This window comes from Nomascus leucogenys, chromosome 18, assembly GCF_006542625.1.
Source record: "Nomascus leucogenys isolate Asia chromosome 18, Asia_NLE_v1, whole genome shotgun sequence".
NCBI lineage: Eukaryota > Metazoa > Chordata > Mammalia > Primates > Hylobatidae > Nomascus > Nomascus leucogenys.
Genome location: NC_044398.1, coordinates 101,673,719 through 101,692,341, shown reverse-complemented (window position 1 = coordinate 101,692,341; position 18,623 = coordinate 101,673,719). Strand labels below are relative to the sequence as shown.

The 18,623-nt window shown below is 56.7% G+C and overlaps 1 protein-coding gene across 1 annotated transcript; it reads right to left on the bottom strand.

The window, feature by feature from the left end:
* Positions 1 to 4,977: 4,977 nt before the first annotated feature.
* C18H16orf91 (chromosome 18 C16orf91 homolog) lies at positions 4,978 to 6,024 on the bottom strand. Its single transcript, XM_012497294.2, has 2 exons — positions 5,918 to 6,024; positions 4,978 to 5,838 (listed from the first exon to the last, which is right to left on the bottom strand). The coding sequence occupies exons 1-2, from the start codon at positions 5,947 to 5,949 to the stop codon at positions 5,472 to 5,474; spliced, it is 399 nt and encodes a 132-aa protein (XP_012352748.2). The 5' UTR covers positions 5,950 to 6,024; the 3' UTR covers positions 4,978 to 5,471.
* Positions 6,025 to 18,623: the final 12,599 nt, after the last annotated feature.

Sequence of the window (18,623 nt, the reverse complement as noted above, 5' to 3'; positions counted from 1 at the left end):
ATCTCCCCGCGCGCCCCCGCGACCACGCCCCCCGCGGCCCCGCCCCCAGCCCGCAGACCCCCCCCCGGCCCCGCCCCCGCCCCCCCAGCGGCCCCGCCCCCGGCCCGCAGACCCCGCCCCCGCCCGGGCCCCGCGCCCCGCCCTGCCCTGCGCTGCCTTGCGGCCCCCGGCCCGGGATGCGGGTGGGAGGCGGCCTTGCCCGGGGACGCGCGTGGGACCCGCGATGGTCGCACCTGCTGTGACATGACCTGACATAACAGTGTGTTTTACATGAATTAATCACAAGAGTTGTATCTCAATAGAGCTGCTCTTTCACAAACGAACCAAGAGGCTGATGTCAGAGGGAGCCAGGCACCGGGCGGAAGGGCCAAGGGGTCCTGGCCTTTGTAGAAAGGAATTTGTTCCATTTCGAACCCTGACCTCGAAAACATACTCAGAGATTTATCTACAAAGGTAATTATCACAGTTATTTTGCAAACACTTGAGGCCCCCCTCCCCCAACAGCGCAGTAGCTGAGAAAAGGGAAAAACTCTAAGTGCTCTGCGCGATTTTATGGAAACAGTGTTTCCTAAGAATTTTTAGTGGTAGGGGGCCGGGCGCGGTGTCTCACGCCTGTAATCCCAGCACTTTGGGAGGCCGAGGCCGGCGGATCAGCTGAGTTCAGGAGTTTGACACCAACCTGGCCAACAGTGAAACCCCGTCTCTACTAAACATACAAAAAAATTCGCGGGGTGTGGTGGCTTGCGCCTGTAATTCCAGCTACTCTGGAGGCTGAGGCAGGAGAATGGCGTGAACCCGGGAGGCGGAGGTTTAGTAGTGAGCCGAGATTGCGCCACTGCACTCCAGCCTGGATGACAGAGTAACACTCTGTCTCAAAAAAAAAAAAAAAAGAAATTTTTAGTGATATGAAAAATGTGCCCATTGGCCGGGCGCGGTGGCTCACGCCTATAATCCCTGCACTTCGAGAGGCTGAGGTGGACGGATCACGAGGTCAGAAGATCGAGACCATCTTGGCTAACACGGTGAAACCCCGTCTCTACTAAAAACACATACACACACAAAAAATTACCCGGGCGTGGTGGTGGGCACCTGCATTTCCCAGCTACTCAGGAGGCTGAGGCAGGAGAATCACTTGAACCCAGGAGACGGAGGTTGCAGTGAGCTGAGATCGCGCCACTGCACTCCAGCCTGGGCAACACAGCGAGACTCCGTCTCAAAAAAAAAAAAAAAGAAAAAGAAAAAAGAAAAATGTGCCCATTTAGGTTGAAAGCAAATCACTTCCTATAGATGTGTTCCAAGTATCTCAGGGTTTTTTTTTTTAATATTAACACTGTAAAACAACAAAAACTATCATTTGTTGGTAGGATAAATTTCTTCATAAGTTCACATTTTCTTTTCTTTTCCTTTCTTTTGGCGGGGGGCGGGGAGGGGGGAAGGAGTTTCGCTCTTGTTGCCCAGAGTGGAGTGCAATGGCACGATCTCGGCTCACTGTTGCAACCTCCGCCTCCCAGGTTCAAGGAATTCTCCTGCCACAGCCTCCTGAGTAGCTGCGATTACAGGCATGCACCACCGCACCCAGCTAATTTATTTTTCGTAGAGACGGGGTTTCTCCATGTTGGTTAGGCTGGTCTCGAACTCCCGACCTCAGGTGATCCACCTCTCAGCCTCTCAAAGTGCTGGGACTACAGGCGTGAGCCACCGCGCCCAGCCAGGATCACATTTTCTAAATGAATTATCTCTACAAACATTACATTGAAATCTTGATAACGAAGAACATGATATTTTCAAGTTAAGTAAAGCAGGAAAATGAAGTCAAGCAGGAAAGACAGGGCCTCCAAATTCTTCAGAGATGAATAAACAGATCTTGAAGACTCCCAGGGTGCTAGGAATGGAAAGGGAGTCCAGGATGACGCCCGGGTCTCTGGCTTGCAGGGATACAGAACAAGGGAGAAGAAACAGGTTTGGGGGAGATGAATTCCATTTTCGAGTTTAAGGAGCCTGTGAGCTGTCCAGCAGAGGTGTCTATGGAGACTGCTAAAGCTAAGAAATGGGTTTGGGGCCTTAGGGTTTAGGAATCTGGGGATCTTTGCTGTAAAGGTATGAGTGAAGACACCTGCTGTTCCTCCACACCGTAGGGGCATCTTCCTTGAAGAAATCAAAGGAAACTGATGTTAAGAGTTAAGGATGGAAAGTATCATTTTTTTTTTTTTTTTTTTTTGAGACGGAGTCTTGCTCTGTCGCCCAGGCTGGAGTGCAGTGGCGCGATCTTGGCTCACTGCAAGCTCCGCCTCCCGGGTTCACGCCATTCTCCTGCCTCAGCCTTCGGAGTAGCTGGGACTACAGGCGCCCGCAACCGCTCCCGGCGAATTTTTTGTATTTTTTTAGTAGAGACGGGGTTTCACCGTGTTAGCCAGCATGATCTCGATCTCCTGACCTTGTGATCCACCTGCCTTGGCCTCCCAAAGTGCTGGGATTACAGGCGTGAGCCACCACGCCTGGCCAGTATCATGTTTTTCATGCTTTGGAAGAAAAGTTCTTTACAGTCTAGGGTGGTACCAGAGTTATATAGACAGTTCATCAGCTTAGACGTGATCGTTTGGTTAACACTTTCCTTGAAAGAATTTTTTTTTCTTTTTTTTTTTTTTCAGACAGTGTCTCGCTCTGTCACCCAGGCTGGAGTGCGATGGCACAATCTCAGTTCACTGCAAGCTCCGCCTCCCGGATTCACGCCATTCTCCTGCCTCAGCCTCCCGAGTAGCTGGGACTACAGGCACCCGCCACCACGCCCGGCTAATTTTTCTGTATTTTTACTAAAGACGGGGTTTCACCATATTAGCCAGTATGGTCTCGATCTCCTGACCTTATGATCCACCTACCTCCGCCTCCCAAAGTGCTGGGATTACAGGCATGAGCCACTGCGCCCGTTCAAGAATTTTTCTTTTAAAACAATTTCCGGCCGGGCGCAGTGGCTCACACCTGTAATCCTAACACTTTGGGAGGCCGAGGTGGGTGGATTACCTGAGGTCAGGAGTTCAAGACCACCTAGCCAACATGGTGAAACCCCGTTTCTACTGAAAATACAAAAAAAATAGCTGGGTGCAGTGGTGCACGCCTGTAATCCCAGCTACTCAAGAGGCTGAGGCAGGAGAATTGCTTGAACCCAAGAAGCAGAGGTTGCTGTGAGCCGAGATCACGGCACCACACTCAAGCCTGGGTGACAGAGCGAGACTCCGTCTCAAAAAAAACAAAAAACAATTTCCACCTCCTGCCCAGCCATTTGTCGTCTTAGGAATCACTGCAGCTGCGTCTGTTCTAGTATGCTTACAGTGGTCTCCCTCTCAAATGCTTATCTGGGGAGGTCAGTGTGCCATGTGCCCTGGGGAAAATAAAAGCTACAGCCCAGTTGGGAAAAGAAGACAAACACACTACAAAAATAGTTAAATACAACTGGGCGCAGTGGCTCCTGCCTGTAATCCCAGCAGTTTGGGAGGCCAAGGTGGGCAGATCGCCTAAGGTCAGGAGTTCAAGCCTGTCCAACATGGTGAAACCTTGTCTCTGCTAAAAATACAAAAACTAGCCGGGCGTGGTGGTGTGCCTGTAATCCCAGCTACTCAGTAGGCTGGGGCAGGAGAATTGCTTGAACCCAGGAGGCAGAGGTTGCAGTGAGCCAAGACTGAACCATCGCACTCCAGCCTGGGCAACAGACCAAGACTCCATCTCAAAAAATAATAATAAATACTAACTGTACTGAATTAACCATTCACCTATCAACCTGCTCTGTTGCCATCCTTTGAAAACTCCAGGAGTAGGGAAGATCCGCCCACCATCCCCAGCTGGCCTTGGGTCTGTCCACGGCACAGGTATGAGGTCAGCAACTGGAAAAGCCCTCGCAGATCGCTGCCCTGGAGGCACTTGGGATCTGCTGCGTGTGGGATAGTCACATTGTGAAAAAACAATGTGACTATCCCACTCTGTCTTTGAAACATGTATAGGTATATATGTATGAAAACAATTGACCGGGCGCAGTGGCTCATGCCTATAACCCCAGAACTTTGGGAGGCCAAGGCGGGCAGATCACTTGAGGTCAGGAATCTGAGACCAGCCTGGCCAACATGGCGAAACCCCGTCTCTACTAAAAATACGAAAATTAGACGGGTGTGGTGGCACGTGCCTGTAATCCCAGCTACCGTGGAGGCTGAGGCAGGAGAATCGCTTGAACCCAGGAGGCGGAGGTTGCAGTGAGCCAAAATTGTGCCACTGCACTCCAGCCTGGGAGACAGAGTGAGACCCTGTCTCAAAAAAACAAAACAAGAAAAAACAACAAAAAATATCACTTAGGTAACCCAAAATACTGCCCATCATTTGTGAAAAGAAATACTCACTAGTTGTATTCTACTCAGAAAATTGTTGCCTTGCTTAAAAAGTTTCGCAGAAAACTGCAAAAGTTCCTCATTTCTGGTACCATTTGGTAATATATACATAGGTTTCTTTCCTCAGTTCCCACTCTCGAAAAAAAAAAAAAAAGGAAAACGAAAATTTTTTTTTTTTTTTTTGAGACGGAGTCTCGCTTTGTTGTGCAGGATGGAGTGCAGTGGCGCGATCTCGGCTCACTGCAAGCTCCGCCTCCAGGGTTCACGCCATTCTCCTGCCTCAGCCACCGGAGTAACTGGGACTACAGACGCCCGCCACCACGCCCGGCTAATTTTTTGTATTTTTTAGTAGACACAGGGTTTCACCGTGTTAGCCAGGATGGTCTCGATCTCCTGACCTTGTGATCCGCCCGCCTCGGCCTCCCAAAGTGCTGGGATTACAGGCGTGAGCCACCGCGCCCGACCGGAAAACGAAACTTTTAAAAATAGCTGCTGGTCCAACTAACTTTCATGCTCTGGTAAATAAGAAAAGATTAAAATAAAAAACAGTAACTACTAAAATACCCCCTTTTTAAAAACTAGATGCAAAAAAAAGGGAATCATCTAATCCCATATTATAAAATTAAAATTTATTTTCAATTTGTTATTGTGCAAAACTAACATGTAGAAGTGTTCTTTGCACAGGCCACAGCACGTAATACAGTTTCACATTTCTGCCAGATACTCTATCTCAGAAAGGAAATTACCTGCAAACTAACACTGGATTACAAGTGTCACCAGAAGTGCTTTGGAAACATGATTATGTTATACAAAGACTTGGCAATCCAACAGTATACAGTGCAACTGAAACCTTTCATAAGGATCTGAGAAGTCCTGCGGATGGAATCCTTGGACATCAAGCGCCAGGCGAGGAGCAGTTTCCGATCTGCTGAGATTCTACTCCGGCTTCACGCGGATCAGCATAGCCAAGTGCCCCACCCACCAGCCAAGTTGTTCAGTGCTGAGGACGCACGCATAGCCAGGACAGCCACGGGCAAACGTGACATCAAATCCGAAGGGCGGCTGTCGGCTCCCTTCCTGCCAGCACCAGCGGGCACCCCGTCAAGTTCTCGCTCTGTAGGCAGCTGGAGTTTCAGGCTCCTCAGAACGATCACTGGGCTCTGGCACCTCTCCCCACACCTCTCTCAACCACTGGTCCGCCTCGCCCTCCGCCCTCAGGTAGCACCAGATGACCAGCGCCGAGAGGAAGCAGCTGAGGGGCAGCACCTTCCACCAAGGCCGCTGATGTCCCTTTCCCATGGAATGGCCTACCGACCAGCGGTGAGGGTTGGCTGTGCTGGCGGAAAACTTAATGGGGCGGTCAGGATCGTCCTCTTCCTCGGCGGCAGGGTGAGCCCGATCCCGGGAACCGGGCAGCGGATGAAGGCTTCGAGAAACCCAGCCCATGAGCCTCAGCGCCCGGACGGCCCTGGAAAAGAGAGAGCAGTAAGAGCTCCGCCCGCCCGCTGGTGCCTGCCCTCGGCCCTCCGACACCTTGAGCAGCTCACCCGGCCGCCGGGGCACACAAGACACGGTTCATTGCTGCCTTGACTCCCCGTTTGACGCCGTGGCGCGCCGTGAGCGTCACTTCCGTCGCCCAAAACAGGAAACCGGAAACCGGACGCCATACCAGGCCTCCGCTCACGACTACAGAACGTGGTTCCAGTAGCGCAGGGGAAATGACGTTCGGCTGCGGAGAGCTCTTTCCGTCGCAGACCCCAGCGCCCCCCGAGAGAGCGGCGGCATGCCGGGAAATGTAGTTCTTCGTCCCTTTAGGCTAGGACCGAGAACTCGGTCCCTGGCCCCGAACAGAGGCGTGGCGCCGCGGGGGCGGACGTTGTCCTCAGAGAGTTGTCTGAGTTTGCCTCGGAGCAGCTCTGAACCGTCATGAAGGTGCGCGGGGCCTGGTTGGGGATCTGCGCCCTCAGCCCTGCCCTGCCTGCCGTGGGCTGGGCGCCCGCACCTCTCTGCCGGCTTCCCCCAAGGCCGTGGAACCGCCCTATTTTTTTTTTTTTTTTCCTTTTAGTTCTTTTCATGAGACAGGGACTCTCTCTCTCTTCCAGAGACCTAAGGGGCTCTGTCGTGCTTCCCACCCTTAAGCTGCCCTGGTTCATTCCTGGGCATGGGCAGAGCTAACTTTGGGAAGGATTTCAGTTCATGGTTTCACTCTTAATCAAAGTTAACAGCCCTTTCCAGAAAAGAACCCCGTCTTGCCTGAGGACCAATCTGCCTTTGCAGGACTAATAAATCAGCTACCAAATTAGAAATTGGCCGGGCGCCGTGGCTCACACCTGTAATCCCAGCACTTTGGGAGGCCGAGTCGGGCGGATCACGAGGTCAGGAGATCGAGACCAGCCTGGCCCACAGGGTGAAACCCTGTCTCTACTAAAAGTAAAAAAATTAGCCAGACGTGGTGTTGGACACCTGTAATGCCAGCTACTTGGGAGGGTGAGGCAGGAAAATTGCCTGAACCCGGGAGGCAGAGATTGCAATGAGCCGAGATTGCGACACTGCACTCCAGCCTGGGCAACAGAGTAAGCACTCGTCTCAAAAAAAAAAAAAAAAAAAAGGCCGGGCGCCGTGGCTCACTCCTGTAATCCCAGCACTTTGGGAGGCCGAGGCGGGTGGATCACGAGGTCAGGAGATCGAGACTATCCTAGCTAACAGGGTGAAACCCTGTCTCTACTAAAAATACAAAAAAATTAGCCGGGCGCGGTGGCGGGCGCCTGTGGTCCCAGCTACTCCGGAGGCTGAGGCGGGAGAATGGCGTGAACCCGAGAGGCAGAACTTGCAGTGAGCCAAGATCGCGCCACTGCACTCCAGCCTGGGAGACAGAGCGAGACTCCGTCTCAAAAAAAAAAAAAAAAAAATTAGAAATTATGGTTTAGGGGTCATGTAGCCTCTGGCTCCAAGAGTCTGAACTGGCCGGGCGCGGCGGCTCACGCCTGTAATCCCAGCACTTTGGGAGGCCGAGGCGGGCAGATCATGAGGTCAGGAGATCGAGACCATCCTGGCTAATATGATGAAACCCCGTCTCTACTAAAAATACAAAAAATTAGCCGTGTGTGGTGGCACACGCTTGTAGTCCCAGCTACTCGGGAGGCTGAGGCAGGAGAATCGCTTGAACCTGGGAGGCAGAGGTTGCAGTGAGCCGAGATGGAGCCACTGTACTCCAGCCTGGGTGACGACAGGGCGAGGCTCAGTCTGAAAAAAAAAAAAAATTCTGAACCTCCCCAAATTGCTCCTGGGGATAACATCACTATTGTAAAATCTAAGATCGGGCCAGGTGTGGTGGCTAACGCCTGTAATCCTAGCACTTTGGGAGGCCGAGTTGGGTGCATCACGAGGTCAGGAGTTTGAGACCAGCCTAGCCAGTATGGTGAAACACTGGCTCTACTAAAAATACAAAAATTAGCCTGGGGTGGTGGCGCTCGCCTGTACTTCCAGCTACTTGGGAAGCTGAAGGAGAAGAATCGCTTGAACCCTGGAGGTGGAGGTTGCAGTGAGCCAAGATCATGCCATTGTACTCCAGCCTGGGTGACGGAGCAAGACTCTGTCTCAAAAAACACAACAACAACAAAAACAAAAACCTAGCCGGGCGCGGTGGCTCACGCTTGTAATCCCAGCACTTTGGGAGGCCGAGGCGGGCGGATCACGAGGTCAGGAGAACGAGACCACGGTGAAACCCCATCTCTACTAAAAATACAAAAAAATTAGCCGGGCGTGGTGGCGGGCGCCTGTAGTCCCAGCTACTCCGGAGGCTGAGGCGGGAGAATGGCGTGAACCCGGGAGGCGGAGCTTGCAGTGAGCCGAGATTGCGCCACTGCACTCCAGCCTGGGCGACAGAGCGAGACTCCGTCTCAAAACAAAAACAAAAAAACAAAAAACTAAGCTCAAAGATCAGTGCCTGAAATATTTAGCAGACCCTGCACTGGATGGATCAGCTGGTACCACCCCGATTGGTAATCTGGCCCAACCAGTTCTGCCATGGCACCCAGGAACAGAAGAGTCTGCACATGAGTCCATCTCCAACCTGACCAACCAGCACTCCCCACTTCCCAAGCCTCTACCCACCAAATTATCTTTAAAAACTCCTATCCCCAAATGCTCGGGGAGACTGATTTGAGTAATAATAGAATTCCTGTGTCCACACAGCCAGCTCTGCGTGAATTACTCTTTCTCTATTGGACTCCCCCGTCTTGATAAATTGGCTCTCTCTAGGCAGCAGGCAAGGTGAACCTATTTGGCACTTAGACCTCTGCCTCCCGGGCTCAAGTGATTCTCCCACCTCAGCTTCCTGACTGGCTGGGACCACAGGTGCCCACCACCAAGCCTGGCTAATTTTTGTATTTTTAGTAGAGACGGGGTTTCACCATGTTAGCCAGGCTAGTCTCGAACTCCTGACCTCAGGTGATCAGCCAGCCTTGGCTTCTCAAAGTGCTGGGATTATAGGCGTGAGCCACCACGCCCAGCCTGCCTTTCTTTCTTTCTTTCTTTCTTTCTTTCTTTCTTTCTTTCTTTTTCTTTCTTTCTTTTCTTTCTTCTTTCTCTTTCTTTCTTTCCTTTCTTTTCTTTCTCTTTCCTTTCTTTCTTTCTTTCTTTCCTTCTTTCCTTCTTCTTTATTTCTTTTTCTTTCTTTCTCTCTTTCTCTCTTTCTTTCTCTCTTTCTTTCTTTGAGGAGTTTCATTCTTATCGCCAGGGCTGGAGTGCAATGGTGTGATCTCGGCTCACTGCAACTTCTGCCTCCCAGGTTCAAGCGATTCTCTGGCCTCAGCCTCCCAAGTAGCTGGGATTACATGTGGGCACCACCACACCCGGCTAAATTTTTTGTATTTCTGGTAGAGATGGGTTTTCCCCATGTTGGCCAGGCTGGTCTCAAACTCCTGACTTCAGATGATCTGCCCACCTTGGCCTCCCAACATGCTGCGAGGTGAGCCACCGCACTCTGCTAATTCTTTTGTATTTTTAGTAAAGACGGGATTTCGCCATATTGCCCAGGCTGGTCTCGAACTCCTGGCCTCAAGTGATCCACCCACCTCGGCCTCTCAGAGTGCTGGGATTACAGTTGTGATCCACCATGCCCCCTCTCTGTTTTAGGAGAGACTCTAATTCCCCTAAGTTGGGCCTCTACCCTACTCCCATTCTTTTTTATTTTTTTTGAGATGGAGTCTCGCTCTGTTGCCCAGGCTGGAGTGCAGTGGCACGATCTCGGCTCACTGCAAGCTCCACTTCCCGGGTTCATGCCATTCTCCTGCCTCAGCCTCCTGAGTAGCAGGACCACAGGCACCCCCACCACGCCTGGCTAATTTTTTTGTATTTTTTAGTAGCGACGGGGTTTCACCGTGTTAGCCAGGATGGTCTCGATCTCCTGACCTCGTGATCCGCCCGCCTTGGCCTCCCAAAGTGCTGGGATTACAGGCGTGAGCCACTGTGCCTGGGCCCCACTCCCATTCTTTACCGGGGACCCGCCACTTACTCAGAGTCGTCCCATCAGGGCTGGAGAGTCTTCTATTTCCTTTGGGTCTGGGGCCCCCTGAGTATTCTCCCTTCAGCGTTCACCAGAAAGATGTTACAGGACCTGAACACTTTCCCAAAGTTAGCCTTTGGGAAGGGGGCTTCCACACAACAGTCTCTTCTGTGGCTCCCCAGAAATATGTTACAGGAAAGGGGTCCTGATCCAGACCCCAAGAGAGGGTTCTTGGATCTCGAGCAAGAAAGAAGTCATGTCAAGTCCATGGAGTAAAGTGAAAGCAAGTTTATTAGGCAAGTAAAGGAGTACAAGAACGGCTACTCCAGGGCATGGTGGCAGGCGCCTGTAATCCCAGCTACTCGGGAGGCTGAGGCAGGAGAATCACTTGAACCTGGGAGGCATGGGTTGCAGTTAGCCTAGATTGCGCCATTGCACTCCAGCCTGGGCAACTTCGTCTCAAAAAAAAAAAAAAAAAAAAAAAAGAATGGCTACTCCATAGACAGAGCAGCCCCACCAGTGTCTGAAAAGCCCGAACCTTGGCGCCTTTGGGGAGACTGATGTGTGTGATGGCTCGTCTCCCGAGTGGCAGGGCCCGCCTCAAGTCAATTAAAGTCTTTCTTTACTGCAATGCTGTGATCTCAGTGAATTGATTTCATCTGTGCAGCAGGCGAGCTGAAACCTTCCAGCAGCTGTACTAACCCCTCACCGTGAAGGCTTGACAAGGAGCACCCCACAGCAACAGGATCCCCCGTTTTTTGTTTGAGACAAGGTCTTGTTCAAAAGACCAGGCTGGAGTGCAGAGGCGCCATCATAGCTCACTGCAGCCTCGACCTCCTGGGCTGTCACCATCCTCCCACCTCAGCCTCTCAAGTAGCTGGAACTACACGTCGGTGCCGTCATGCCTGGGTAATTTTTTTTTTTTTTTTTGAGACGGAGTCTCGCTCTGTCACCCAGGCTGGAGTGCAGTGGCGTGATCTGGGCTCATTGCAAGCTCTGCCTCCTGGGTTCAAGTGATTCTTCCTGCCTCAGCCTCCCAAGTAGCTGGGATTACAGGCACCCACCACCATTTCCAGCTAATTTTTGTATTTTTAGCAGAGACACGGTTTCACCATAGTGGCCAGGCTGGTCTCGACCTCCTGACCTCGTGATCCTCCCGCCTTGGCCTCCCAAAGTGCTGGGATTACAGGCATGAGCCACCACACCCAATCCATCTTTTTTATTTTTTATTTTTGCAATATGTCTGTGTAACAAAAACTTGTCATTTCTTATGCCCAGAGTTTCAGAGAGGAATTCTCCCTCGTTCCAGTAGAGAGGTTAGTTGGAAGCCTGGACGTGCCTCCAGTGAATGGTGAAAGCTGAAGTGCTTCTTTCGTCTCAGGATGGCCCTGGAGCTAGAAGGCCTGCTCCTGACTGCCGGTGCAGGTCACCCCTCCTGTCGCCCGGGTGGTGGCGGGGACCTCGGCCCATCTGCTGCACTGTGTGTGGCCGGTGGTCCTGGACAAGCCCCTTCCCCTGAGCCAGAATCTGCTCGCCTCTGGAGCACCGGCTCCTGCACCTGCTTCCCAGCAGAAGCAGCGCCAGATCTGGGACCAGTTCTGTTCCCCCAGGAGCTCTTGGCATCAAGGCCAGGAAGGGGGGCTGGAGGTGTCCTGAGCTCAGCAACACCTGGGCGGCCCGGCCCCAGACTGTGTTTGGGGCTGCTGTGTCAACAGAGGCACCTGTTTGCCCAGGTCCTCCTCACCGGGCCCTGCCCCACCTGTTCAACCCCAGAACCCCACCTGGAATCACTGCCAAAGCAATCCCCCTGTAGGGACCTGGGAGCACCCACTGTTGTTGGAGGAGGGGGCTCAATGTGTGGTTGGGGAGGACTGGTCAGTCTCATCCTGGTGTGCAGCCCGGGGGGCTTCCTGGAGGAGGTGGAAATCGAAGGGCCTTCTGGTTAGCCATGGAGCCTTTGGGTTAGCCTGGTGCAGCTGCCTGGTTGGCGTGCTTTTGGGCAGTTGAGCACAAGCTGCCCAGGACAGCAGAGTCGGGGGCAGAGCTGGAAGGTATAGGCAGGGGCTGAGGCTTCACTCGGGGGGCGGGCCAGCCTCTGAGGGGCCAGGCCACCAAGTTAATCTCGGTCTCAAACAGAAATGAGACACCTGGGAAGCGTGTGAAATGGGCGTCCCCCGTCCCACTCAGCCCACTGTGAAGCTGGAAGACGCCACCCTGGGTTCAACAGTGCCCCAAATTCATGTCCCCTCAGAACGCAAGAACTTGACCTTGTCTGGAAACAGGGTCTTTGCCAACGTCATTACTTAAGACGAGGCCCTTCTGGACCAGGGTGGGCCCCAAATCTAACACCCAGAGTGCTTACAAGAAGGTGAGATGAGGCCGGGCATGGAGGCGCACACCTTTCATCCTAGGACTTCGGGAGGCCGAGGGGGGATGATTGCTTGAGCCCAGGAGTTTGAGACCAACCTGGGCAACATAGACCCCATCTCTACAAAAAATATAAGACACAAGTTAAGGGGAAAGGACAGACAGAGACGCCCGTGGGGAGGCCAAGGCAATGACAGCAGCAGAGGCTGGAGTGAGGTGCCGACAGCCCAGGCATGCTTAGGACCACTGGCAACCACAGGGGAGGGGAGACAGGTATGGAATGGATTCTCCCGGGAGCCCTCGGAGCAGGGTGATGCTGACGTGTTGGTTTTGGACCTGCGGCCTCTGGAACCCTGAGGAAACCCAGTGTGTGGTGGTTGGTTGTGGGGTCCCAGGACACAAACACAGGGGCCCAACCAGAGGGGCCCCACTTCTGACAGCAGCCACGCCAGAGCACTCCTGTGTCTTTTTTTTTTTTTTTTCCTGAAATGGTGTCTCTCTCTGTCACCCAGGCTGGAGTGCAGTGGCGCTATCTCAGCTCATTGCAACCTCTGCCTCCTGTGTTCAAGCAATTCTCCTGTCTCAGCCTCCCGTGTAGCTGGGATTACAGGCGCCCTCCACCACACCAGGCTGATTTTTGTGTTTAGCAGAGACAGGGTTTCATCATGTTGGGCAGGCTGGTCTTGAACTCCTGACCTCAGATGATCCACCCTCCTCGGCCTCCCGAAGTGCTGGGATTACAGGCGTGAGCCACTGTGCCCGGCCAAACTTTTTTATTTTTTTGTACAGAGTCTTACTATGTTGCTTAGGCTGGTCTCAAACTCCTGGGCTCAGTGGATCCTCCCACTTTGGAGGAGCTGGGACTCCAGGGGTGAGTGCACCGCAGGCTCGCATGGTGCCCATCTGCCCCCCGTGGCCTTTGACTGGTGGGCATTGACTCCCCCCCACCCCCCGAATGCTGTGTCTGCTTGACCCCGGGTGGGAAAAGCCACAGCCGGATGTGCCGGGGCGCCTGTGTCCCCGGGGCCCCGCTCTCCTTGGTGAGTCCAGGTGGAGCTGGCACTGGCCCTGCCCAGAAAGCTGCTCTCATCCTCCCCCTCCCCCAGGGACGTAAACCAACACCTCAGCCTTCATTATCTCAAAGCACACAGAGAAATTTCGTGGGAGGCCTAATGTCCCGCTAATGGGCGGCGGAGGCTGCAGCCCTCGTGTGCCTAATGGCGGGTGACTAGCCACAGAGCCTCTTGAGAGCTGGCATATTGGAGCTATTGATTTTCGCCAGGAAGATCAATATGGGGTCCGTGGGCACAGCAGGCATGCTGCACTTGGAAGGGCAGCGCCTTCCCCCAGGGCTTGAGGCCCCACGGCAAGGGTGGGAGCCGGCAGGGCTGTGGGCCGGGAGCTCGGTTGGGCCCGACGCCGCCCCCCACGAGAGGCGCGCTGGCCGCAGATGCTGGAAGTCGCTCGGGCCCAGCCCCACTGCCAGGGCCTCCTGTGCTCCTCAGCCCGGCCCCGGCCGCCCGCCCCACCCCAGGCAGGACATAGGCAGGCAGTGGTGTGGGACATGCGTTTCTCCACCATCCCTGATGCCCTAGAGGCTGCTGCCCCACCCAGCCTCACCAGAAACCGCAGTCACCTCCACCTGAAGGCCTCCCGAGTCGCAGAACTCAGGAGTAGGGAGCTAATTAGCGAGGGGCTAATTCATCCACCCCTCCCCCAGGGGTCCCCATATCCCACCCTCGCCCCTCCGGCCACCCCTGGGTTCCCCTTCACTGCTTGCTTGGACCGGTGCAGTGGCACTGACAGCCCTGAGCGTCAGGCCAGCTCCCCGGGAGTCCACGTCAGTCCCACACTGCTCTGCCCCAGCACCTCCTCCCAAATGCCTGTCTGCTCCGGTTTGCGCCCACTCTAGAATTTTCCATCCCAGACTTGGGTTTTCTCTGTGGTTTCTTGTCAGGCAGAGACGAGCATCCAGACAGCTCCGGGACAGCGGAGTCACCGGCAGGGTCACAGGCAGGCCCCCAGCACCGGAGTCAGAGGACAGTGGGAAAACCTAGGGCCCTGGGGCGGGAGCAGCGTGCGGCCTTTCCGGGGAAGCAGGTCACCCCGCTGAGACTTTCTCTCCAGGGACAGGGGAAGCGCCGAGGTTCAGGCAGCCCCGGCTCACCCCCCTCCAGCATCCAGAGGCTCCCGCGTCCCGCTCCTGGCCGCTGCCTCCAGCGCCAAAGCCAGCAGCGTGGCCTCTTCCATCCTCTCAGTCTCCTGCTCCCTCGGACAAGGATCCACCAGGTGACCTCCTGTCTCTAGGTCATTCGCTTAGCCACACCCGCCGTCCCTCAGCTGTGTCGTTGCGGGGGGTTCAGGCGCGGACGTCTTGGGGCCATCACAGGGCCGGTGTTTCCAGGCTGTCCGCTCTGGAGGAACCCCTTCCGCTTCCCAAGGCTTGCCCGCCGAGCCCCCGCACACACCTCCCTCACGAGGGGCTGGATCTCATTTCCTCGCCCTCGGCGTCCAGGACAGCGACCAGCACCGACAGGGCCAGTAACCGAGCGAGCTGAGGACCACCTGCGCTCGAAGCCTGGGCTTGCCGTTTCCCGCAGCCCGCGCCTTTCAGGGCAGAACACAGGGGCCCAGAGGCCCTTCTGGGTCCTCCACTGGAGTTCCCTCGGTGCCCCTGCTAACCCCATCCCTGCTGAGACCCGCAAGGTGGAGGCCTGCAGTGCCCAGACCCCAGGCTGGGTTGGTTCCCACCCTTCCCTCCGCAGGCCCCGGCCATTCCATAGCATGCGGCAGAGGGCGCTGCAGCCACTGCCAGGAGCGGCAGAACCCCCACCCTCTGCAGGTCCGGACCCGGGGTTCTGAGCCACGAGGGCGGGTGCACCCAGGGCCCCAGGCCAGAAGCTCCCCAGGTCGGGAGGGGCAGGGGCTATTTCTGGTCAGAGATGGGGGCCTAGGGCCCTGAACCCCAGGCAGCTGCACATCCTCAGCGACAGCTGGGTCAGAGGGGAGCTGGTGAGGCTGGCAAAGCCCCCCACAGCCAGGGCATGGCCAAGCGTCCTCAGACCCTGGAGTCTCAGGGCGGCCCCCATGAAGCCAGGGACAGAGGCCCCTACATGGTTTGGACGCTCAGGGCTAAATATGGCCAGATGCACCTCGCCTGGGGCACGGGCTCACTGGGCTGTGGGCTCACTGGGCTATGGGGTCACCTGGCTGTGGGCTCACCTGGGCTGTGGGCTCACCGGGGCGTGAGCTCGGTTTCTGCCTGCGAAGGAGCAGTAAGGAGAAGCCGTAACTGGTGGCTCTGCGGATGCTGTCCCTGTTCCCCCTCCCAGCAGCCTCTCCTGGGACCTGCAGGTGACCCCACCCCTCACCATGAGACCCATGTGGAGGCCGCCGGCCTGCCCTCTGCAGAATCTCACTCTTAAGCTTGAACTTTTCGTTTCCTGTCCCTTCCCTCGAAGCCGGGGGTCCTGACTGCAGCCCCCGGACACTGAGTGGTTGCATTGACTGCCTGAGGCCCCCTGGGATCTCCTGCCTTCCGGGTGCCCAAGAAATCGAGGCAGGGCCACAGGTCCCCAGGTGCAGACAAGGGCTGGGCCCGTGTCCAAATCCCTGCGTGTTGGATGTCACTGGGTGAGAGGGGCTGGTCTCCCATCTGACTGGGGGATGCCTGGAGCGTAGGGGTGAGGACCAGCGTGGGGTGTGGCGTCCAGAACCCTCCTGGCCCCCGGAAGGTGAAGGCCCAGGAGCTGGGGGCTCGGGACAGGGAGTGTTGGGGCCAGGCCAGGCTGGGGGCTGCTGTCCCGTCCTCAGAGCCGGAGTCCCTGGGAAGGACGCTGTGGAATCCTCCCAACCTGGGCCACTTGGGGCTGCTCTGGGGAGCACAGTGCCAAGCGGGGACACACATGGCAAATGCCAAGGTCAGGGACGGTCACATGCGGGTGGTGCCTGTGCGGCCTGAGCCGTGTCCCCACAATGCATGTCCACCTTGGGTCTCTGAATGGGACCTCATTTGGAAACGGGGGCCCTGCAGGTGTAACTGGTGAAGCTGAGGGCACATTGGGTGGGCGTGGGCCCTAAATCCAAGGACGGAGTCCCCCTAGGAGGGCAGAGGACACACACAGGGAAGACCCCGTGAGGACAGAGGCAGAGACTGGGGAGACGCAACCACGAGGAGAGAAGCCACTCCTGGCGACCGCGGACCAGGACCTCTGGCCTCCTGACCTGCGTTCCAGGCCGCCCAGGTGTGGTCATTGTCACAGCAGTCCCAGGAAGCTAACAAGGCCCCCACCGTGGAACAGCTGGGGCCACCCAGGAGGAGCCAGGGAGTTGGTGGGGGCGGCAGAAGCCCTTGGGGACGCTTCTTGGGGAGGCTTTCCTGGGAGCAATAGGTGAGGGGAGGGTTCCCAGCCCCCCATTCCCACCCCAGGGGTGGCTGCAGCTGAGGAAGGAAGGCCCCTGGGAAGAAGCCTGGGGAAGCAGGGCGTTCCACCATTAAGGATCGATTGCAAACACCTCTGAGCTCTGGGCAGGTGGGCGGCGGCAGCCCAGCAGGTGTCCTGGTAGCCACTGGGCCAGTGGAGATGGTCATGGCCGTCCAGGAGGTCCCGATGGCCGAGGGAGCTGGGCAGGTGCTCCAGGAGCCCCACCTGCAGCCCACACACTGGGCCCTGGCTGGGGGGTCCCTGGGCCCTCGCTCCCTTCCCCTCCCCCTTCCCCAGGGCCCTCCTGCGGCGGCCAGGAGTGCTGTTCACCCCGCTGGCTGCAGAGGCAGGATGTCCTCTAGAGAGGCCTACTCCAGAACTCAAAATAGCATGAAATTTAATTTTCCGCCTATTTGACAAGGCTGGGTCCGGGCCCCAGTCAGCAGCAGAGATAAGGGTCCCGGGGCCCGGGGGTGAGCCAGCTGCGCCCGCACAAACACTCCACGGTCCCCAGGCAGGCCGCGTGCAGGTGAGGCGGGGGGCGTGCTCCCCCCTCGGGGCCCTGGTTGCCGGGCGCTAAAGCAAACGGGCTCTATTTGCCCAGTCTGCGATGACAATGCTGTCGCCAAATATTTGCCAGCCCCTGGCGGCTGCAGAGCGCGGCTATAAATGCTTGTGTCCAGGTGGAGGGGTGCCTGTGGAGTAAGAGCTGTCGGCCCCGGCCAGGTAGGAGCCAGGGCCTGGGGGAGGCAGGTGCTGCTGGGGACCACCACAGCACTGGGGACTTGGAGTCTGTGAGTCCTGCCCAGGGCTCTGCGGGGACCACCCACCCCTGGGAGAGTCCCCCAGAGCGCTGGGCCGGCATTGGGACAGACAGAGGGCCATGGGAGGGCGCCTGCGTCTGGGCTCTCCGTGAGCAGTCAGCCCCAAAGTCCAGCGCTCAGGACACTGGATGCCTCCTACGATGGGGACCCCAGTTCTTGAGTGAGATCAGGACCACAGCTCGGCCGGCCAGGTCAGGGGGCCTCGCAGTTCACCTCCCCGACAGCCAGCCGGGAAACATCCTGACCCCGAGGAACGCCTGTCCCAGTGCCATGGACGCTCCCCGCAGCCCTCCTCCCTCCCCGCAGCCCTGCCCCCACCTGGCAGCCTTCCCCCCCCCGCAACCCCCCTCCCTCCCCGCAGCCCTCCCCACTCCCCACAGCCCGCCTCCCTCCCTCTGCACTCCTGCCGCAGGCTCCAGACAAGATGGGTTCAGGCTACCTGGCCCCGGGGCACCCACCTGTCCCCTCGAGGAGGGGCTGGGCAGGCCTCGTCTGTGTGGTGGGCTCTACCTGGCAGCTGGCCCAGAGGAGAGCTGCACCCACCCCACAGTCCCTGTCCAGACACCCTCCTGCCAGGCCCCTGACCCAGGTACCACACTTGAGTCCTCCTGGCCAGGTGCAGCGGCCCCTGGAGCCCACCCCTGCAGGGACCTCCCACCCCAGCCGCCTTCACCATCGCGGAGACTTCCCAATTAGGGCCGCTGGGGTGCTGCCTCCTGCTCCCTTGGAACTGTGATGGCCCAGAAGAACCCCGCAGGGGCTGCACAGGCTCTGGGCTCAGTTACGGCTGACGCTTCCACTTTGATCAAGAGCCCTGGAGCCCCTGGTTCTGACCCACAGCAGCCCCAGCCTGGGACCCAGCTCCGGCTCCGCAGCCCCAGCACCCATGCCCTGGCCCGCGGGGATCCCTGTCCCCCTGCCTGGCTTCTCGAGGCCCTGTCCCCAGGGCCTGCCCTCTCCCACCCAGCATCCTCCCCTCCCAAGTGACCACAACTCTAGTATCCCCACAATGTCCCCATGTCCCCAACTGCCCCCCACGACAGGACCCCACTGCTCCCACCCAGTCACCATCCCGGGCCAGCCGTCCAGCAGGTCTCACAGCCCCTGGCCAGACATCCCCCTCATGCCACAG